Source organism: Meles meles, chromosome X (assembly GCF_922984935.1).
Source record: "Meles meles chromosome X, mMelMel3.1 paternal haplotype, whole genome shotgun sequence".
Classification (NCBI taxonomy): Eukaryota; Metazoa; Chordata; class Mammalia; order Carnivora; family Mustelidae; genus Meles; species Meles meles.
In genome coordinates, this window is record NC_060087.1 from 45,525,445 (window position 1) to 45,549,307 (window position 23,863).

Below are 23,863 nucleotides of genomic sequence, written 5' to 3' on the forward strand. Positions count from 1 at the left end.
AAAGGAAGAGGCTTGGGAGAAAAGCTGCCAAGAGCCAATGGGTTGACATTTATTGAGAAAGCCTTAAGCAGGAGGTTCACCATGTATCAATGCATGCAGCCTGACTTGGGGAGATTCTACATTATCTTGGTTGCCAGATGAAGCTCTGAAGACAGTTAAATTAAACTGGCCTGAAATGGAGGCAGTAGGGAACCTCTGAAAGGACACAGCTCGGTACGCACTAGGGAAAATTAGTGTGTTTGTGAACAGCCCCATGTTTGCAGTATTGGAGACCACCAGATATTAAGAACTAGAAAGGAAGGCATTTAGGAAGTTAGAAAGAAATGTTACCATGATTTTATATCCAGTTTCCTAAAGAGCCAGTCTGGTGTCTCCAATCACCTGGATGATCTGTTTCTCACTGAAATGAAAAGAAGTAGTTTCTGACATCTATTTCCAGAGGTTTATGTCCTGGTCTCTGAAGGTGTGTACACACACACACACACACACACACACACACACACAAACACACACACACACACAGAGAGAGAGTTCAGAGCTCCTGGTGGAGAATTTGCTATGCAACTGGCTATTGAGAAAGACATTAAGGAGCCAGTTTTTGAGGAGAAATCATCCTAATTGGATGGAAAAAAAGTTCTGTCCTGCCTTGTGACTTTGGTCTATTAGTGAAAGATATCTACAATAATCCTAATTATTTCACAATTACTAAATTTGTGAGAAAAATGAGGTTGATGTAGCACCAGAAATAATTTTAAGGGGCTGCAGGGTAACACTTCTAGCAGACACTGAATTGTTCTGTATTTTGTACAAAATTCAGAGCATAGAGGCAAGAGAAGGAATCTGAAATAAAGATGAAACGCTTGCCACTGATATTCTATTATGAAAGGTCTGGGTCCAAGGCAGTATGAGCTATATCCCTGTGGATTAGGTTAGCTGACGTAGGACAAAAGAAAAATCCTTATTTCCTATGTGGGTGCCCCTGAAGATCTTTGATGGATGATTCACAGAACCATGCTATTAATGATCTGATAAGACCTGTGGCTATCTCTTGACAGGTTAGAAATCCTGGAGGTCTGTGGGTACACAGACCAAGGGACCATGAAGAAGGGGACACGGTCTTTGCCTAAGCATGGGCCCAGGTTGTTCTGGTAGCCAGTCTCCACCCCCATCCAACCAGCCCATGAGTGTGAGGAACTGGCCCTGCCCACCACTGGGCAGGTGTTTGTTTACATTGGGTCACTACCAACTTACCAAGACTGAAAGCTCTTGCAGCTTTTGATAGTTATGCAGGTTATAAAGCCACTGTCCCAGCAATCGAAGTAGCCATCTCAAGATGGAGAGCCAAGTGTTTTCCTTAATACACAGTACAGAGACAAGTCTAGTATCTCTGACTCAAGTGTGGGTTGTGATCCGATTGTAAAAATGAACTTTCATGGTTCCTACCAACTCCAAGCACAGAAGAATACAAGGGCGGAATGGGCTCATTTCCCAGCTCAGGGCCCACACTAACACTTATTTTTCAGTAAATGACTTACAGCCCTATTGAAAGCATGTATCTTCTCAACCGTCATGCCCCTTACTGTGTGGTATCCCACATCACAAGTCTCATGGTAAACAAAGCAAAGGTGTGTGGATAAGAGTTTAGTCAACATAGAGTCTGAATCCCCAGGTATATTTGTAATGTGGAAATGCTTCTTCAGATCACAAGTGGGGAAACAGAAGAGCTCCTTTATTGATTCGAATTGGATAGAGAAAGCAAAGTTCGCTGGGAAGAGCCCTCAGATAGATTCTTTTTCCAAATGAAAAATCTTTTAATACAAACCTGTGCATTGTTTGTAAAAGCCTCATTTAAAACAGTGAGTGGAGGACAGTTTTTAAAACCCCAAGTAACAAGATGTGTTCAATGACCTGAGAAAGTAAAAAAGCTAATTGAAGACCATTATGTACGAATTTTTAAAAATATTCAAAAGCATTTCAGATACCAAGAAGAGTTTTAAATGGAATATTTTATTGACATGTTAGTTGTCTTTTTAACATGTACACACACATTGACACACTCTGATTGATCTGCGTGGAACAAGGGTTGTCTAAATATCCTAAGGGAAAATGAAAAATTAAAAAATATATTAATTTTTCATTGTTATAGACAATTACACCCACATCACTTACAAAGCTATCACGGGTTCTGTCCACGGAAGCAAAATGGCATAGGAGGAGGAAAGTTGTGGGTCAATTCAACAGTGACATAACTAAGATCTCAACATGAGAAAGCTGACAAAACACGGATTTTTGCTGTGAATTTTCTCTTTGCAAAAGATGAAGAAAAGTCTGTCAATGGGCAGTTAATAAGAGAGTGGTGAACTTTTGTAGTCAATTCTCACAGTATTGTGCAGGGGCATCAAGAAAACGGCTTAGTCCTTCTCTGGGACCAGTTTCAGAACTTTTCCAATCGCAATGGTCTTACCCTCATCTCTTAAAGTAAAACGACCCATCTGAGGAAAATCTTTGAATGTTTCAAGGCAGATAGTCCCTGCTGTCCTTAAACGGGCAATGCATACTTGATCTTGTTTCACGAAGCGGGGCCGTGTCTTACTTTTCTCTCCTGACTTTTTGTCTACCAAGGAGATTAAGGCTGTTATCTCAACTTCCTCAATACAAGTATGAATGTGCAGCACTGCATTATAGCCTGGGCAGATGATGGACTTGTGCTCAATAATCACTATCTGAACGTCAAAGGTACGTCCAGAATGGCACAGATTATTAGGGTCACAAAGTATGAATCCTGGAAGAATCTCTTCTTCTTCAATTCCCTTCAGTCTGATTTTAAGATTTTCACCTGGGGCTACATAATCAGTTTCAGCATCATCAGAAAGAATTCCAAGAACTTCCACATTGTGTTTGTTTGGCATCATCACAAGCTGCTGGCCCTTAAAAATGGATCCTGATTCGAGCTTTCCCAGGACCACAGTACCCATATCCTTGTACTTATCCACAATCGGCAGTCTAATTGGTCCATCAATTGATCTGTTGAAGTTTGGCATATTATCCAAATACGGAATAAATGGTAGTCCAGTGTACCAAGGGCAAAATTCTGATTGCTCTTTAATATTTGCCCCTGTCAGCCCAGAGCAGGGCATAAAGTGAATGTCCTTTTTGGGACTAAAGCCAACTTTTTTCAAAAAGGGCACCAGTTTTTCTTTACATTCTTCATATCTCTCGCTGCTCCAATTAACTGTGGGATCATCCATCTTATTAATAAGCACTACTAAATGTTTTACCCCTGCTGTTTTTGCCAACATCGCATGTTCTCTTGTCTGTCCACCTTTCTCAAATCCAGTTTCAAATTCTCCTTTCCTGGCAGAGATTACTAGTACAGCCAGATCAGCTTGAGAAGCACCACCAATCATATTTGGGACAAAACTCTTGTGGCCAGGAGCATCTAAAATGGTGAAATGTTTCTTTTCTGTTTCAAAATAGGCACGACCCACTTCTACTGTTTTACCCTTGTCTCGTTCTTCCTGATTTGTATCTAAGGCCCAGGACAAATACCAAGTTTCTCTGTTTTTTTCTTTAGCTTCTCTCTCATATTTCTCAAGTGTCCTTTTGTCAACCATTCCTGTCAAAAACATTATTTGTCCTCCAATGGTTGACTTTCCAGCATCTACATGCCCAATGAACACCACATTTACGTGTTCTTTTTTAGGAGCACCTGAGGGCACGAACACAGATTTAGATTTTCTCATTTCCTCTTTTTCCATCATTTCCTGGCCACTTTCTTCTGGGGGCCCTGAATCTCCCAAGGAACTACCCCCTGGCTCAGCTTCACTTACTTCTTTATTGTGCTCCCATGACTCTTCTAGGATCATCTCCACCTCTCCATTTTCTACAACAGGTTCTGAAAGTTCCATGGTAACGGCTGAATTGGAACCTTCATGCAACACTAACTGTTCCTCTTTAGAATGTTCCACAGGTGCCCCCCGTCCCAGCTTTTTACCTTGAAGGTCGCCCGCGCCGGTGCAGGTTTCATCGATGCTGGTGATGTCGGTCGGGGGGGTTTGCAGCTGGGCCGGGCCCCGCAGAAAGGACGGCACGAACTCCGCGGCGTGTACGTTAGGCACGAAGGGTTTGGCATTGACGTTGAGCTGACGGCTGAAGGCCGAGCTGAGATGCTCCTGCTGGGCCTCGGCAACCGCCGAGGAGGCTCGGTCTCCGCTCGGGGCCGAACCCGGAGCTTCCATGTCCACCTGGTCCCAGCAGTCGGGCGCTGAGTCGCTGCTGCTGCTGCCCGGATCCATGGTCTGAGGACCTGATGGGTGACGGGGAGGGAGCGGGGTTAACACGCCACAAAGAGCGGGCTACGCCGCCACGGGGTAAGGCTGCAAGAGCGAAGTGCCAAGGGGGAGCGACGCGAACCTTAGCGGCAGCGCAGTGGCAGCTAAGTCCCCCAACACTGCATTCGCAACTGCGGCAGCAGCAGCAGATATGGCGGATCAACCCTCTCCTCTTCTGTGTGAGCGGATCTCCTCCCCCAAACCCCAACCACTTCCGACTCCTCCACCGCCGACCCAACGCGGGGCGTGGATTGACCCCTCGCTGCCATCCGTACGCTCGGCCTCCTTAGTTCTCAGCCATGGGCTAAGTCCAAAAGTAGGATTTGTAAAACGAAATTTTCCATTCATTTTGGTTCACACGATCTGGGGGAGAAATTTGACGGTGTAATGATTAAACCTAGACTGGCACACCTGATTTACAATTCTACTCAAAGATCCAAGTAAAAACGGGAATTGATATTGAACAAATGGAGGCAGGAGATGGGTTAACTACCCAGAAACCCAGCAACCAAAGGAACACATTAGTGCCTAGAGAGGCACTCATGAAATACATGAAGTTGTAGCTGAACCTAGGAAATGCGACATAAGATCACTCATTAATTTGAATCCCAGAGGCTTTTTGATTTTTCCTTTTTCCAGAGCCCCCCCCCCACCTGCCCCATAACCTTGTAACTCTTGCTGATGGCTTCTGTGGTGTAAAGTTGGGGTTTTAACTTGTTTTCATGTTAAGCACTGTGGCTGTATGTGTGGAAGGAATGCCAAAGGAAAACTTAGGCCCAGTAAAGCTGCCCAACTTACAGCTTTTGTGCAGGTGCTTGAATAATGGCTACCCTAAAATGCTGTGGTGAATCACACAGGCAAGCACTGGATTCAGATCACTTGTATTCTAACCAACTGTATCCTGCCACACTCACCAAGAGCCCCACCCCCACCCCCGGTTACACCCTGGGTCCACAGACTTTCTTGACCCATTCTGGAGGCTTGGAACCCTGCTCACTGCTGCTATTGCTGGTACTGGTTTGTCCAAGAACAAATAAATGTCATGTTGGAACCTTCCTCAGTTAGTGGTAATGACATGGGGCTGTGGATGTCAGCCTTATTAAATTGATTAAGACCCCTGAGATGTACAAAGTCCATAGACACTAATCAGTAGAATCTCACCCTCAGTGAGAGTTTGTAACATTTGAGCCAAAGCCTGGAAGAGCTGGTTTGTAAATTATCTTAATTTAGATAAAACTGAAATAGAAAAAAAAAAAAGATCTTGAGAAAATACAATTTGCAAAGTACAAGATAAGGTCATAAAGTTGGATATTAAATAAATCAAATGAATCAAAATACTTCACAAATTGGTGACTGATTTATAACTTAGTAATATTGTTCTCCAGAGTTTAGGATTAGAAAAAATGTTCTGTATCTAACAGACCTGGACCCTTCATGGTTTTGGTCTAGGGCTGCCACTATGTTACTAGTTCTGTGCTGTTTCCAAGCCATTAGATATCAAACCCCTTTATTTTTTCCCCCTCTGGTAATAGTTTAATTATTTATTGTCACATAAAGAGAGTATTCATGTTTATTCACAATGAATAGGAAGAACTGAGAGGTTGAATGTGCAGAGACCCTTGGACAATACTCCACACACGTGCTGGAGCCTTTCTTGGGCATTCTGTAGACCTTGGATAGACTTAATAAAATGTCTCTGGGAGAATTTATCAAGCAAGGTTTAGGCAGTTGTGTTCACATAAGATTAGCACTAGCAAGGAAGCAGCAAAGACTTGGGATGTTTGATTCACCTGGGTCAACTGAATTGATCATGAGCATGTTAACCTGACTACTATTTAATAATATCTCTGTTAGAGAACAGAGGATTTTTCACTTCTAAAACCTTAAAGAAAAAAATGAGAAATAGTGACAGGATGTCCTCACAAGCCATCGTCCTTGGGTCTCAACACAGGGGCAGGTCCACCCAAGAGAGAGAAACATTAACATTGTTTACAATGATAACAGGGATAATAAAATTAGAAAATAAAATACTCATTTGACTTATTGCATTTTTCCATAAGTAGTCTCAGTACTGTCAACACCAATATGATTAGAGAAGTTATCCACCTTTTTTCAAAAGGTATCCACGTTCTCATCGGGTACATTACAATTAAACTGCATCTATTTGATGATAACTCACTTTGTTGAGTGTTTTTTAGTAGCAGGTAATATTTCAATTATTTTCTATGGGTTCTCTCATTTTATTTTCCCTAACATTCTGTGAAGAAGGTAATCTTAAATCACTCTCTTTTACAGATAAGAAATGGATGTTTAGAGAGGCTGAGTGAATTATCCAAGGTTACATAGCTAGAAAATAGTGGACTTGGTGTTCAAACATGGACAAAAAATTCTAAGGCCATACTGGCTTGTAGCATCAATTATATATCAAGAAAGGAATTGGGAGATTTGGTGAGTATAAATCACAAATGGAGGAAGAGGACAAAGTCTTATATTATCTTCAGAGAATGGAAATATAGATAATTTAAGAGAGAAAGAATAATTCAGTTGAGTTCTTTTATGAGGAATTATGTTTTCTTCCTGAAGTAAGAGATAACTGTGTGGAGATTTTGAGGGAAGATTGCAATAAGAAAAACGAGGAATGGGGGAAGATATAGAACAAACTTTTGGAGTATAGGAAAGTGGCTGACTTGGGAGTTGTAAAATTATATTTTAAGAATTCCAATTAAACAAAACCATAACACATAAATACATAAAAAAACCATAATATAGTATTCTGGGTTTGGAGATTCCCTTTTTTCCCCAACATACACCAGCATCATCAAGCAGCCTAGAGTACAAGCCAAGTTCTAAGTTTCATCCAGGATTAAGGAATAGTAGTATTAGATGGGCTAAAAGAAGAGCAGGAAAATATCAAGGCACTAGTGAACACAGAGTTCAGAAGACTGTGTTGGATGCCTTATATTGGTTCTCTCAGGATATCTTTGAGCTCTGATCATAAACTTGTCTCTCTATTTTAAAGCTTAAGTCTCCATTTCCTAGAGTTTTACTCCTAAGGTTGCTGATACTTTTACTGTTGTCAGTCTGATGCACACTGATCAGATTTACTTTAAAGCCACTTTAAATGTAGAGAGATGTGGAGTAAGGCAGGCTTGATTTGGAGCTATGGATCCAGTTGAAGAAGTACCGTCACTGAGATAATAACTCTGGTAGACTTTCCTGCCTTTAGGTAGGCAACTAATACACACTATGCCTAAGCCAACAGTTGCACTGAAAATATACTGATTTTTCCACTCCTCAATGGTGGCAGCAGTGACAGTTCCCTTTAGCGGCCAATTCTGACATATGTAATCATTCTGGGAGGCCATGAATACACTTACATCTCCAGGCCCTATAAGGACAATATTTAAAAGCCTCTAACTCTCCAATTAATCCCTGTGCTATTAACGGAGTTTTCTATTAACAGCAACCAAAAACTGACTAGTAGAAGTGACCAAAAAAGCTGGGGTTCAAATTCAGGGTCTAGCATTTCAAAATATTTCCTTTGTTAAATTTCTTTAACCACTCTGTGTCTCAGTTTCCATAGATAAGTGGAGATAAATCCATACTCGAACGTACATCCTGGGGTGGAAGTGCAAGGATACAGGGCAGGTACGAAGAAACACAGAGGCTGAAATTACAATAATTCAGCAGCTTCATTATTGCTCAGATACCACGACTATAGTAAAGTACATGACAGCAAAATCAGTCATGACTGAAATGTCTGAAAAATACATTATATGTTTATTAAAAAAAAATTTGGAAGGGGAGGCGAACCATAAGAGACTATGGACTCTGAAAAACAACCTGAGGGTTTTGAAGGGTCAGGGGTGGGAGGTTGGGGGAACAGGTGGTGGGTAATGGGGAGGGCACGTTTTGCATGGAGCACTGGGTGTTGTGCAAAAACAATACTGTTACGCTGAAAAAATAAATAAAATGGAAAAAAAAAAACCAAGCCTCGGAGTATGCATGGAGAAAATAGCCTCATTTGAGTTTAAACTGGGGAAAATGTACTCCATTCTAAGGCAGTCTCTATAGCCTACAGTGTCCACACCACACACTCTGGGAAATTATTCATCCAATGGTCCACATACTAGGTGAGAACAGAACTATAAAACCAAAGCTAAGGAGGCAATATCGTTATTTTCAGAAAAATTTGCACACAATTATGGGGAATATGAAGAACATTGAAACTTCACCATTGATGATTGTCAACCAGAACCAAAAACAGTTATAGTAACATTCAAGGAGGCACACAAATAATAATTATGTGACATCATGGAGATATTAATGCTAGGTTGTTATTTTATATATATAGACACATATATACAAAATAAAATGTACCCAAATAAACATGTGCAAGGGGCCCGCTCTTTCCTCAGCATAGTACAAGACATATTGCATGTCAGGAAGGGGACACACTTTTAATTCTGGCCACATCTCTGATGATGGGAGATGGTGGCACAAATGGGACTGACAGAGTAGACACCTGATCCTGCCTGTTATGGGCTGAATTGCGTGCCTGCAAGGTTCCTATATTAAAACTTTAACCCCCAGTACCTCAGAATATGGCCGTACTCAAAGATTGGGCTTTTGAATACGTTATGCTCAGGTTGAAATGAAGCTGTGAGGGTGGTCCCTACTCCCATCTGACCGGTGTCCTTGTGAGAAGAGAAGATTAGGACACACGGAAAGAGACCAGGGGTGTGTGAACCCAGACAGACGGCATGTGAAGAGGCAGCAAGACGGTGTCCATGTGCAAGCCAAGAAGAGAGGCTCCGGGGGAAACCAACCATATAGGGACCTTGATCTTGGCCTTCCTAACTCTGGAACTGTAAGAAAATAAACCTTTGTTCTTAAAGCCACCCAGTGGGGGACATTTGGTTATGGCAGCTCTTGTAAACAAATACACTGCCCCACACTATCCCTGCTGCCCATGCTGCACAGCCTGATCCAGAGTGACATGTGGGATCACACGAGCTCAGCCATGCACTGACACAAGAAGACTTCAAGGCCTAACACACCAGTAGGGAAAGTGGCTTAGAGACTCAGCAATCTTACCATACTCGGAGGTAGCAGCCACCCTGGCCGTGTTGCCAGTACGTCCGACCACAGTTTACAAAGAATGCCTCTGATGTGCAGTTGGTCCCACGTGCCTCTGTCGTGACATCAGAGGCCTGATGATGTCCTGCCAGAACATCAGAGGAAGTTCCCGGAAGACCTTTCTGATGCCCCATTCTCCACTTCACGCCAGTAATCGGTTGCCACTCACAAAGGCAAAGAGTTGTTCTTCGTTATGCTGACTTTACTCCCCTACCGTGTTTTACCCCAAGCCAGAAGGGTCTGACTCGGTTCTCCTCCGTCCTTAGTGTCCATCCTTAAAGGACTGTGTTTCCTGACATGAGAATCCTGCCAAACTGGATGCTCTGTTCTCTAGTTAGTTAGATGCGTGTGACTCAACGCCATTTGTAGGCTGACGAGTTGTTGGTGTGTGAGTCTGTTTTGAAGAGTACCAGGAAGAGGGAAATTCCCATTATTAAAACAACTCGGGATCTAGTCTTTGGACTAGATATTTAATGTTTAGTATTCCATTAAATTTCAATCAGTGTTTTCGTATGTCATGAGACACTTGGTTGAGACTTCATAATCCTGCAGACTCGCCTGTCGTTGTTTCGCCTGTTTCGCCTGTTGTTGCCATGTGACATTCCCTCTTTCCTCTGAAAACTTACTGTAGACCTACTCAGCTCTTCGTAGAAAGTCCAGGCACTGAAGGTAAGAAGCATACCTGCTCACAGTAGATACTGTAGGTGAGTAAGAGCAAGGACACAGGAGGATGCCCTGTCATTATTAATGCTACTAATTATTCCGTTGATAGTTCCGTGCTTGCCTATTAGTTATAAAATCTGTCTTGAAATAGATGAAGCAAACCCTTCAGATACCCAAACGAGAAAGGAGAAGCAGTGTGGTGGCTGAGTGCTGTCTCTGTCGATTATATTGGATGTATATCAGAAAGGATTTCCCTAATGTGAGAGAAACGGTGAATAGGTTGAGTCCCACCATCACTGACCCTGGGGGTAAAAATGTGTTTTGTTTGTTTTCCTTTCCACAGGAGATGGCCGGGTTTCTCTGATGAGAGTTAGACGAGAGAGTATAATTTCTCTGCTCTGATCTTGAAGCAATTCATCTACTAAGAAAAGAAACTTCACTATCAGGGGTCTGAGAATCCGGTGTAGATAATTTCTTATCTCACTTAATTTAATCTTGAATAGAAAATAAAGGGTCTGTGATGGAAAAGCCTTTCAATTCTCTTCTGTCTCACAGAACTGAGAACACCTCACTCACTCATTTACTGAAACAACACATCTATTGCTGGGAGACTTGTTGGGGAAGGGGAAACCTTACTTGCTCATTGCCTAAACTCACGCCTAAAATATCCGAGGTCTGGCCGACAAGCCATGCAGTGAATTGTGCACATGCCTACAGTGGGATCCCAAAGGTTGGTTCCCAATTTTTCTTGCCAACTGAAAAGAAAACGGAAACCTGGTATTTCTAACTTGAACAGTGTCTTTAGGTTACATGCTACAAGACGGTTAAGCTTGCAAACCTTACGTTAAGCAAAACAACCCCGACACAAAACGACACATCCCTCAGGATTTGACGGATGGTTCAAATGTCTTTTCAGACATTTTTAGGGGGCCAAATCATAGAGACTGAAAGTAGAGTAGAGGATACCAGGGACTAGGTGGGAAGAGTAGAGGGGGAGTCATTGTTCAATGTGCACAGAGTTTCTGTTCACAGTAGTAAACGGTTTGGCAAGAGTGGTCATAGTTGCACAAGATTGTGAACCTAATTAATGCCCCTGAATTGTACACTTCAGACGATTACAGTGACCATGTCACACTCTACATACGTTTTTGCCACAATAAAAACATTTTAGGGCTTTTGATCAGGAGGCAGAAGTGTCTCCCGAGGGCCAGAGGCAGCCTTCCAGAAGGGGTACCTAAGTCTGTCTCTGCATAATGATGGCAGAGCCCACGCAGAGTGTCCGGTACCGAGCAAGGGCTGCATAGGTATTAGCTGCTGCTGAAATCATCGTCTGCCCTGCTCCTTCTACGCACAAGCTGTGTCTCTGTGATCCCATGGACAAACCTGTGCGCCTGCCAGCCTTCTGCTTGCCCTCTCCCTGAAGTTTGCCCTGTCTTCCCCCTCCTTCTGCCGGTTCTGGTATGCTGTTACACTCAAATGTGGAATGCATGGTGTCAGTGATTGTAGTTTTTAGTTTTCCATTTTTCAGTGTATCCATTTGATTTAGAAATTCTAGTGTCCCGATGAAACCTCAGTTTCTCATCCATATTCTTGAACATATTAATCATAACTATTTCACAGTCTGTGTCCAGTAAGTATGGTATTGGGGTATTCTGGGGGATGTTTATCTCTTCCTTTCTCTTCATCTGGTTTTTGATGAGTCTGCTGGTTTAATTAAGTGTCAGGCATTGTTTACGGAAAAGCTGAGTGCTCCTGGAGGATGCGTCTCCCTCCATAGAAGTTTTACCTTCTCCCTGGCAGGCCTCCAGGGTAGGGGCCATGACATCAATACAGCCAGGGCCTGAGCTGACTCAAGGGTGCTCCGGGTTTTATAAGGTTTGCACCACCTCAGGTTTTCCCCCCTGCCGGATGGTAGGTAGCCCTTCAGGGGTCCCCACTGACAGTCTGGGGTGTTTTCTGGGGGCCCTCTTTCCGGTGAGTTCTGCAGGCACGCCTCTTTCTACTTCCCTACACCCTGGGACTGCTGAGAAATCTGTTGAGACTTTGAACAGCTGTCTGCTCAGCTTCATAGTCTCAGGTCCTATGCAGCTTAGGTATGGAGGAATGCCTCCAGGGAGAAAACCACCCAGTGCAGGTCTCAGGGCTGCCTGCCTTTCTTCTTCCTAAGGCCTCGACTTCTCAAATATTGACTGTTTGTAAGTCAGACTCTGAGTTTTGTTCCCTAGCCCCATGAGTTTTCTGGGGAGCTGCTGTCTTCTCTCACCTGGTGGGTGCTTTGTCTATAGAACGATGCCCTGTCACTCAGGGCACTCTGGCCTTCAGCACTTCCCTGAGGGGAGAAAAGTAGCACAGGATTGCTGCGTTCCCCTGCAGAGCTTCTCTGTTCTCCAGATTTCCTCCACCTGGATGTGCTGGGCAGAGAAGAAGTTCTCTGATGCCTTTAAGCAATGTTGGCTATCTTCCTCCTTTATCCAGACTTTCGTTTTTCTCTGTGAGATAATAGGACTGAAACAGGCTCTTTCATCACGACCATAGGTGGAAGTGGAAATGACCCCTACATCAATTTTACATCTTTTTTTTTTTTAGTCTAAAATAAATATGCAAATCCTGCTCTGAAATATGTTCCAAAAGAATATTAATTTCAGGAGCTTGTCCTACCAGGTATTAGTAGAATGCTGAGGTTTGAAACACACATTTTGACAAAGCAACAGCTACCAAATCATCAAGGAAAAATGTGTGACCTAACAATTTTTTTCCTCCAATCAATTCTGTCATTCAAGTATAAAAGCAATAGGCAAAAGATTGGAAGCATGGGCTAAGTCAGGGACATTTATTCTAAGGACTCTGCTTTAATGAATTTAGTATCGTACGAACTCAGTCAAAAATGATAGAAAACCTGAGGCAAATAGATCGCTGTTGAGAGCAAAATGTTCATAAAAATAACAAATCAAGTGAAAGAGCTGTACATAAAGCTAACATTTTTAAGGCAAACATAGAGGCATGGAAAGAGGGAGAAGGGTGTTCTAACCGGATCTTTAATCATAGCCAGGCATTAGTGAAGAATGTCCAAAGGACAGATTAGGAACATAGCATAGAGTTGTACTTAGAAAAATACGGACAAGAATATTGGTTAGCGGGGATGATAGCGGAGACTCACTTCTTTCTGCTTCTACCCTCTAAATTCAAATGATTTCCTTGGAAATATTTCAACAAATTATCACAAAAAGAGTGTAACCGGTAGAAAGGAAAACGTGTTCTACCTAAGGACCTAAGGATTTGAATATCTATGCTATGGTGAATTCCCTGACCTTTGTCTTCTTTTTTTAAAAGATTTTATTTAGGGGCGCCTGGGTGGCTCAGTGGGTTAAGCCTCTGCCTTCGGCTCAGGTCATGATCTCAGGGTCCTGGGATCAAGCCCCGCATCGGGCTCTCTGCTCAGCAGGGAGCCTGCTTCTCCCTCTCTCTCTGCCTGCCTCTCTGCCTACTTGTGATCTCTCTCTCTCTGTCAAATAAATAAAAAAAATTAAAAAAAAAGATTTTATTTATTCATTTGAGACAGAGAGATACAGAGAGAGAGAGAGAGAGAGAGAGAGAGAGAACATGCACAAGGAGAGAGGTAGAAGGAGAGGGAGAAGCAAATTCCCTGCTGAGCTGGGAGCCCAAGGCAGGGCTCCATCCCAGGACGCAGAGATCATGACCTGAGCCAAAAACAGATGCTTAACCATGTGAGTCACCCCTGTGCCCCTACCACTATCTAGCATTAAATCGAGTTTCAGCGATGGGCATCAAAGAAATGCCAATACTCTTAGAAAAACAAAGGAAGAAAGGAGAAAGTAATAAAGTACGTAGACACGGCAAAAACACGAACAAAAACAAAAAACAAAACAAACAATAACAAAGAAAAAAAACCAGGGTCTGCTTTCAATGGGTGAACATCAGGAAAAATGGAAGCTTAACTGTGACATAAAGGAGAGATAGACACATAAGAGAAATACCTGCAGCATTTGCAAGAACTAGGCCTGGCCTGGGGGGCGGGTCCATCCACTGGGCCCCTCCAAATGAAGGAAACAGCAGGATCCACCTTCCCAAAACAGCAACTATAGCTGATTCTCAGAGGCCTGGCCCACCTGTGCACTTCTCAAGACCACCACAGTTTTGCCTCACCACCTGCACAGGTGACTCCAGTGGGCTTCATGTCTCCTAGGTGTCCCTTCCATGGCAGAAGGGGATCCAAGGCCAGCGTCTCTCTCTACTCCAGCCAACAGAAAGGTTCCAACTGGATTTGGCGGCTCATGTCATTCTGCCCAGCAAAACATCCAGGCCAGGAGCCTGCAGTCCCTCCACTCATTGGCAGAAAGCAACCGGGCCTGGCATTCGTACCAGAAGGCGATCTAGTTTTGGGGTGCCTCCACACTCCACCCAGTGGTGGAGAAATACCCAGCCTGCAGCTCCTAGCCCTCCCACCAGCAGCAGCTAGTGTCATGGTAGACGACCCCCTCCCCTGGGTATACTGGCAGATATAGAGCAGGAAGGCCAGTGGTACTGGGTGACTGAAACACAGGCCAGGCCAGAATGTTCTGTATCCTTTAGGCCCTGAATCCCACACCCCCACCTAGTGACATCCCATGGCCCATGGAAGCCTTTTCTGCTACCACGGGCATGTCTGGCAGTCACCCTTCAGAAAATCAAGTGGACTCAGAACAACGTGGTTCAGGAACGCTTTGCAAAACCTCATGGGATGAGGTGACAGTGGAACTGCATCCCCCCGATGTAGGCCAGAACAGGCAGGCCGAACCTTAAAACAGGGCAACTTACTATGAAAGGATCAAGAGTCTTTTCATAGACTACCCAGACTGTGCAGGTCAGGATAAAGAATTGTTCTTCAGACGTAGAGCCAGGGAAGTCAAAGCTTAAATGAGAAAAGGCAAACCCCGACAACAACAGTGATGAATTAGATGTCAGGACTCGCTTGCAAAAATTTTAAAGTAGCCAATATAAAATTTCTTGAAGGAGTAATTATGGATTACTATGAAATTAAAAAAAGATAGCAAATTCTGCCAAGTTACAGACATAATATGAAACATGCCCAATGGAAATTAAATATTTAAAAACATAATAAAGAAAATAAAAAACTGCTGGCTGGGATCCATTGTAGACTTTAGGTGACAGAGGATGAAATCAGTGAACTTGAGGACAGATCAGACTATGCTGTTGTTCAGGAATGAATATGTTGTTAAGGAAAACGGCAACAAGCAAACAAACATGGACAGAGTTTGGGAGCTGTGGGATGAAAGCCAATGGGCTAACATTTGAATCATCTGAGTCCCAGAAAGAGCAAACAGTCGAAGCAATATAGATCCAATTCAGATATGACACAGCAGCTAGAGGGATCGGACAGGGAAGATAAACAACTATGATAAATATGTTCAGATTTCTAATGGGATCAGCAGACAACATGCAATAATAGATAGGTAACGGAGGTAGATAGGTGGAAACTGTGAAAGAGAATGAACAGGGAATGCCAGAATTCATACTACGGCAATAGCTGTGAAAAATGTCTTTGATAGTGTCCTCGGGAGTTGTGACCTGCCCAGGTAAAGAATCAGTGACCTTGAAGAATGGCCAACAAGGACTTCCCAAAGTCGTCCGCAAAAAAAAAAAAAACAAACAAACAAAAAAACAAACAACAACAACAAAAAAAAATATGAAAAAATGCAGAGTAGAACATCCAAAAACTGTGGAACAATTTCAAAATACATGACGTAGACATAATTGGAATACCAGAAGTGGAAGTAAGGGGAAAAGGAGGAGAAAAGATAGTTGAAGAATGATGACTGTGAAGTTTCCAAATTACTGACAAGCACTGAATTAGATACCCAGAAAGCTCACAGGACAGCAAGCTCCCTCGTGGCCTATAGATGTGAATAAAAGAAAAGATAATCAAGAAATCTGGAAGAAAGCCAGACCAAGACACACACGCACACGCACATGCACACACACACGCCAAGCACACCAAGAACGAAACCTCCTTTCCCATTGAGGAACAAGAGGAAAATTACAGTGAAGTCGTGTGAGTGACCATGCAAGCAAAAGAGAATTAGGGGACATTTTTAGTGTGCCAAAAGAAAAATAATTCACCAACCTAGCATCCTTATATATCTGGTTAAAACCATTTGGTAAAGAAGAGTAAATAAAGACTTCTTCTCTCAGACAAAGAAAAATGAAGGGAACTGTCACCATTAGACCTATCCTGCAAAAAATGGAAAGATTTTATTCAGGAAGAAGAGAAATGATAAAGGCCAGAAATTTGGATTTACATAAGAAAGGAAGTGCCTCAGGGAAGAAACGCATGAAGGTAAACAAAGTTAATTTTTCTTAATAGATCAAAAAGTAACTTGTTTGTTTATGTTTTTTAAAATTTATTTATTTGAGAGAGGAGAGAGAGAGAGAGTTCCTGAGAGAGAGCAGGAACAGTGAGGAGAGGGAGAAGCAGACTTCCCACTGGGCAGGGAGTCAGAAGCAAGGAGATGCGATGCAATGTGGGACTGGACCCCAGGACTCCGGGATCATGACCTGAGCCAAAGGCAGATGCTCAACCAAATGAGCCACCCAGGCACCCCAAAAGTAACTTGTTTAAATAATAAAATTTATCTTATTCTTGACAAATGCCAAATAAACGTTTCAATAATGAGAGTCATAACATAGCCGGAGAGTAAGTGAAAAGAATGGCAGTCATGGAAAAATGGGCAGAAATAGTGTAAGTTACCTGCTCGGTCTGTCAATAGTGTCATTTGAAGGTGCCCCTACATTAGTTTGAAACGAAATGCAACCTCTAAGGAAAGATCTAAAATGTTTTTAGGTACCTATAATTGATACACTAAGAAGTGAACAAAAAAAACTGCCTTTGTGTAAAATGTTCAATTAAAACCAGAGAAAGCAGGAAAGTGAGCCTCTTGTAATGAATAGAAAAGAGCTACAGGCATGGTTGATATCAGTGCAAGTATTTCTGAAACCACTTTAAATGGAAATGGTCTCTAAATAGCAATCAAAAGTCAGAGTGAATTTTACAACTGCAGCAGTATATATTGTCTGCAAGCTCCCACTTTCAGTAGGGCGATTCTGATAGGCTTAAGTAAAGGGATGGAGAAAGACATACCGTGCTAAGAGTAAGCTAAAGAACTTTGGAGTGTTGATACAAATTTCCAACTGCCAGGGGCCTAAAACTCACAGAAATCCACAGAACTGTCACAGCCACGGGAAGCCTAAGAAGATACTAAGAGTACTAACAATGAGGTCGTACCCTGCATGGGCTCTCGGAACACAAAAACAACATTAGAGAAAAGCTGAGAGAGTCTGAATATAGTCTTTGGTTACTGATAACATCTCAATATCAGTTTGTTACAATGTGCCACTTTACCATAAAATGATAATAATAGAGGAAATGGGATTGTGGGGTATATGAGAACTGTCTTACTCTCTTCGTGGTAATTCCGTAAGCCTCAAACTGTTTCAAAATGTAAGCTTTACTTTCAAAAAGCACATTGCTACTATGTTTCAGGAGTTGCAGTTATCTCGAGGCTGGCTGGATAGTCAGTTTTTTAAAAAAAGTATACTCAAGTGCTCGCTTCGGCAGCACATATACTAAAAAGTATACTCAACCCTACTCCTGCAACAAGGCTGTGGGCCAGCAGCATCTGAACAGCTGACATGTGGATGGATGAATTTAAAGAGCTCTACGACCTTCACAGCCCCCCGCCCCTGTGGAGCCCTTTGGGGATGTACAGAGAGGAGGCAGCTCCATGCAAAACTCCAGTGGAAGGGTTTCAGGTGTTCTTGGAGAACATGTACCCAGAATTGCACGGACCTGACCACAAGCCTACCTTCTTTGGGATGTTCTGGAACAAACGACTGAAAGGGCACTGCTTTGACTCTCACCCTCCCAGTGAAAACCAAATCGTGGGACACCGGGTCCTTTTGGACCTCTGTCATGGAATGCATCAGAAGCAGTTTTTCAAGTACATGTCCCAGAATGAAGGCCACAGCCTGCATAGCTGTGCATGCAGGAACGGGTGTTCTCAACCTGCATGTCTGCCGGAAACTGCCACAGAAAATAAGAAGTTCATCTTGTGAGGGGATGGCTCTTTATTTCACGTGCACTCCAATAAATGCATTCAGGCTGAGAGGACGGTATCGCCCTTACGGGACTGCATGGATAGGGAACATCAGAAAGGGCTTTTCGAGGGACACATGAAATAAAGTGTCACTGAATCAAGGCCCCCATGGATGGAGCGGGAAGGGCCCTGGACTCTGTGCCCAACAGAAATGTAGCTGAGTACAGTGACAGACCCACCCCAAACCTGGCTGCTCCTCTTTTATAAGGAAGTCATCTTGCAGTCTGTGAAAGTGATGTTGGATTTAATAAGCTTTATACTGATTTTGAAAACTTCAAAATTGCTCCCAAGTACCCTGCTTTCAAAGGGTAATCATAAAATATTAACTCTTAGTATTCAGAGAATTAAAACCTTTAAGTATTTTTCTTTTCCTATTTTTTTTAAGATTTCATTTATGTACTTGAGAGAGAGAGAGCAAGGCATAAAAGAGCAGGAACAGAGGGCAGAGGGGAAGAGAGAGAGAGAGAAGCAGACTCCCCACTGAGCAGGGAGTCTGACACAGGACTCAACCCCAGGATCCCGATATCATGACCTTAACCAAAGGCAGACACTTAACTGACTGAGACACCCAGGTGCTCCAGTACTTTTCTATCAAGACAAAAAAAGTCAGTCTGGTCCAGTGTCATTCAAAGCCATTGGTTCCTTGTTGATGCTGTGTTTCAATGCTGTCTACTGATCTAAGTGGTGTTTTAAAGTCCTCTACTGTTATTGTATCTTATCAATTATTTCTTTTGTGTTTGTCATTAATTGTTTTATATATTTGGGTGCTCCCATGTTGGGTGCATGAATATTTACAGTTGTTAGGTCTCCTTGTTGTTTTGTTGTTTTGTCTCCTTTATTTTGATAAAGTAACCTTCTTCATCTCTTGTTACCATCTTTGGTTTAAAATCTAGTTTGTCTGTTGTAAGCATGGCTACACCAGCTTTCTTTTGTTGTCCGTTAATGTGATAGATGGTTCTCTATGCCCCCAGGTTTTTTTAAATGATTTTATTTATTTATTTGAAACAGAGAGTGAAGGAGATTAGGAGGGAGGAGCAGACTTCCCACCAAACAGAGGCCAGGATGTGAGGTCATGACCTGAGCCAAAAGTAGACACATACCTGGCCGAACCACCCATGTGCCTTGGTCATCCCCTCACTTTCAATCTGCATTTGTCTAAAGACAAACCTGCAATTTGCCTAAAGGTCTGAAAGGAGTCTCTTATAGGGAGCATACAAATGGGTCTTTTTTTTAAAATCATTCTGATGCCCTATATGTTTTGATTGGAGCATTTCATCCATTTGCTTTCAAAGTTATTATTGATAGATACGTATTTAGTGCCATTTTATTATTGTTTTGTCATTGTTTCCCAAGATTTCTCTGATCCTTTCTTGTCTTTGTCACTTTTGGCCTGTCTTTCCCACTCAAAGAGCCCCCTTTAATATTTCTTGCAGGGCTGGCTTAGTGGTCTGGTCATAAACTCCCTTTGTTTTTGTTTGTCTGGGAAACTCTTTATTTCTCCTTCTGAATGATAGCCCTGCTGGATAGAGTGTTCTTGCCTGCAGATTTTTCCCATTCAGCACTTTGAATATATCATGCCAGTTTCTTCTGGCTTGCCAAGTTTCTGTGGAGAGATCTGAAGCTAACTTTATGGGTCTTCCCTTGTAAGTTAAGGACTGCTTCTGTCCTGCTACATTTAAGATTTTTCTTTCTTTATCACTATATTTTGCAAATTTAATTACAATATGTGTTGGTGTTGGCCTGCTTTTGTTGATTTTGATGGGGGTTCTCTATGCATCCTGTACCTGGATGTCTCTTTCCTTCCCCAGATTAGGGAAGTTTTCAGCTATCATTTCCTCAAATAAGCTTTCTTCCCCCCTTCTCTCTCTTCTTCTTCTGGGACTTCTATAATACAATGTTATTAACTTTGACGGAGTCACTGAATTCCTTATGTCTATTCTCACGTTGCATAATTCCTCTTTCTCTCTTTTGTTTAGCTTCATTATTTTGTCCTCTATGTCACTTGTTTGTTCCTCTCCTTCTTCCAGCCTGCTGTTCTTGCATCAAGCCTGTTTCCAATCTCATTTATTGCACTCTTCATCTCTGATTAATTCTTTTTTAACATTTTATCTCTGTAATAAGGGTCTCCCTCGTGTCTTCTATTCTTTTCTCACGCCCAGTGAGTATCCTTATGATTGTTGCTTTAAATTCTCCATCAGACATGTTATTTATATGTGTTTCACTTAGGTCTCTAAAGATGGCCCTATCTTGCTCTTTCATATGGGATAAATCCCTCCATCCTCTCATTTTGTCTAGGTCTCTGTCTTCTTCTCTGACTTAGAAAAGGCAATCATGTTTCTAGTTCCTGAAATTAATGCCCTTTGAAGAAGTGTTATGACTTTCCCAGGGCTTGCCACTTCAGGGAATGTCTTTGGTTTGTGCGATGTGCACTCTGCTGTTGTGTTCTGTCTCTCCTTCAGGCCAGTCATCTGCAGAGGTTCTCTTCTCCTGCTGCGGGCAGTGTATGGTCCTTAGCCAGTTGTGGTGATTTTTTAATTACGTGTGCTCTGGACTGCTTGTGAAATGAGACATGATACTATCTCCACCAGAATAAGGCTCGGCAGAATTCTCTGTTTGAAGATGTGGTGTGGGCAGTGGTTTGTGCTCATCTTCTGGAGGAAGAACTGAGGCATGTGTGACTAAGAATGGTAGTACTGCCAGAGTGTAGGGTGGTGGTGTTTGGTGTAAGCAAATTGGGCATCCAGTGTTGGTGCTACACTGTTTCCCACAAGTGTCTCTGTGTTTATGCTGAGGGACAGGGTAGGAAAATGGTGCCGGAAAGCTCCTTTCTTCCTGGAGACTTGTCTCCATAAACGCTACCTCTCAGGGACACACTATGAGAAAAGTGAGTAATCCACCCATGTGTGCCCCAGGCATTCTTTGATTACTGTTTCCATGATGTCTAGCCCTGTGTTGTTTGCCTCCCTTCTCTCCAGGAGCAGCACCGTGACCTCAGGCTCTATCCCAGCCAAGCTTACTGACCTCTAGGCTTTAGGGGCACCTGAGTGGCTCAGTTTGTTAAACAGCTGCCTTTGGCTCAGATCATGATCCTGGGGTCCTGGGATCAAGCTCTGCATCAGGCTCACTGCTCTGCGGGGAGTCTGCTTCTCCCTTTGCCTGCTGCTCCCCCCTGCTTGTGTGCTCTCTCTCTCTGGCAAATAAATAAATAAAATCTTTTAAGAAAGATGAAACTCCAGACTTTAAGTTCTGCTTGTTGTAAGAACTCGTGAATTTCAGCCCTTCTTATTTTCCAAGATGATGACTTTGGGGAAATATTCTCTTTGTGTGTTCTCCCATGTGCTCCTCTCTCTCTCTCTTGCCCTCTCCTCAACTAGGGCTCCCTCCCCCCTGCTACACCCACAATACATTTCTCCCCTAAAACGGGTCTCCACACTTTGGACCTTCTTTGATGTAGACTCTTCTTTATCTGTAGGTGTGGAATTTTTTCTGTCAATTCTCAGGTTGATTTCCGGGGTATTTAGGATGATTTGATAGTTATTTAGCTGTGTTCATGGGATGAAGTGACCTCCTACTCCACCACCATCTTCCTTTGTCCAGAGAAGATTGTTTTGTATGGTACATGGGTAATCCACAGAACCTACCTTCTGGATCATGATACATTGGAGCCATTAATCTTATCTACATTTCAAAGGTAGTGATGCAAGTAAGCTAAGACCGAAGGCTGAAATCTTTCTTGTCATGAATACAGGGATGAGGAAGTATATCCTTACAAGCAGAATCTAGTGGAATGAGTAAATGTGTTGAACTAAGCTATAAAATTACAGTAACAAAGCAGTCAGATTCAAAGCATCATTCTGATAACCTAAGTCAACAAGGTGAATGTAGGAAGAAGCAAGCATCTTGGAAAACTGGCATTGGTGGTATAACCATCATTACTCTAACTCCCTAAGAAGTACATAAGTATGGTGAAAGTACTGACAAATAATTTGATGTGGTCATGAAGCAGTCTTCTTTACTCCTAAACCTCCTTCAGATAGTGCAATTATTAATGCTGGATATTGTATTAAGCAAGGAATGGTGATGAAGCAACTGGAAGAGAAGATATTTTTTTCAATTGGATGAAAACACAATAGGCTACTTCAAAGCTAAACTGGTAAAGGAAACTCTCTGATAATACCACTTAAAGAAGATCATGAAGTACAGGAATGTAGACAGAGCAATGTAATGATGAGGGACAAACTCTTTGAAAGTGTAACATTATTTTGAACTTTCTGTGTGCAGGCTGATAGCCCTGAAGAGATGCATACTTGGATTAAAGCAATCTCTGGGACTTACTCAAAAAAAAGCAAGTCCCAGGACTTAGTACTTACAACTGATCATAGACTGTTGAGTTAACCAAACTGCTTTTTACAGTTATGGTGACTGACTTTGTCAAAAGTAATGCAAATTTTCTCTACAGTCATCAGGTTGTAAATGTGTATTTTTTAAATGATAAATTTTGATTAAAAAGAACTTCACTAATTGAAAAAATCATATTAAGCTGTCTTCTAAAGATTAATTTACTGAATTGGCTCTAGAGTTTCAATTTCTATGTTTTAGGTATTTTGAAATTTTTTATACCTCACCACTTGAAATCGCCTTTGTTCTAAGAGTACATACAAACTCATACATGCATATGCATTGGATAAACTCTACATTACTATAGTTTGCATGGAATTGCATGGAATTTTAAATATCAGGTGAAATTTAGCCTGATTAGATTAGATAGATTAGATATCTAGATAGATTAGAAATCTACAGTGTTTTGTTAATTTGTATCACTTTGTTTTCAAAGTTACTTGTGTCATAAATAAACACCATATACTAGGGACTGTATGGCAGTACTTTTGGAATGGCCGTATTTATGGACATATTTAGATTTGATTTAGGTGGAAACAAATTGAAATTAATATTTACAACTGGTAATTATTTCACTGCAGTTTCTTTTTCACTGTACTTTTAATAAAGGATTAAATATGTACCCTTTGTTACTTTAAAATCTTAAGTTGTATGAATGTGTGATATATTCAACACTAAATAAATACAATTAAAAGGAAGGTGAGAAGACTATGCTGTTATTGGTTACAGTGAAATTCAGGGAAGAAAACTAAACTTGTCAGACTCCCAGACAAAATAATAGGTGTGAAAAATATTGCATTCTGTTAATTAAATAAATATAAAGAAACATGACCTTCTATTTTTATTTTCTACATTTTCATTTTTTGTCCTTCTAAAATATGTGGGATAATTCCTAGTGTTGATTGAGAATATACACTGAAATAAAAGGATAAAGCTGGTAGGTTTTCTTTTAAACACAGTTTAGTTGCAACTGGACCACTGCATTCTAGTTTAGGCTGACCGAATCTTCAGGTGGCAAAGCTGCCAAATTCAGCTTTGGTGACTGAACTGGTTTCTTAGTGGAAATGATTGTTAAATGTCATTGCTTTGAACTCACTCTTAAAAATGCATTGTCTTGGATTAGGAAAGACAAATTCCGTATGATTTCACTCATATGAGGAA

At 42.0% G+C, this 23,863-nt stretch overlaps 1 protein-coding gene and 1 pseudogene across 1 annotated transcript; one reads left to right on the forward strand and one right to left on the reverse strand.

The window, feature by feature from the left end:
• Window positions 1-2,003: 2,003 nt before the first annotated feature.
• GSPT2 (G1 to S phase transition 2) lies at window positions 2,004-4,490 on the reverse strand. The gene has a single exon (XM_045994574.1). The coding sequence runs from the start codon at window positions 4,293-4,295 to the stop codon at window positions 2,412-2,414; it is 1,884 nt and encodes a 627-aa protein (XP_045850530.1). The 5' UTR covers window positions 4,296-4,490; the 3' UTR covers window positions 2,004-2,411.
• Window positions 4,491-17,840: 13,350 nt separating this feature from the next.
• On the forward strand, window positions 17,841-22,667 carry LOC123934631 (annotated as a pseudogene).
• Window positions 22,668-23,863: the final 1,196 nt, after the last annotated feature.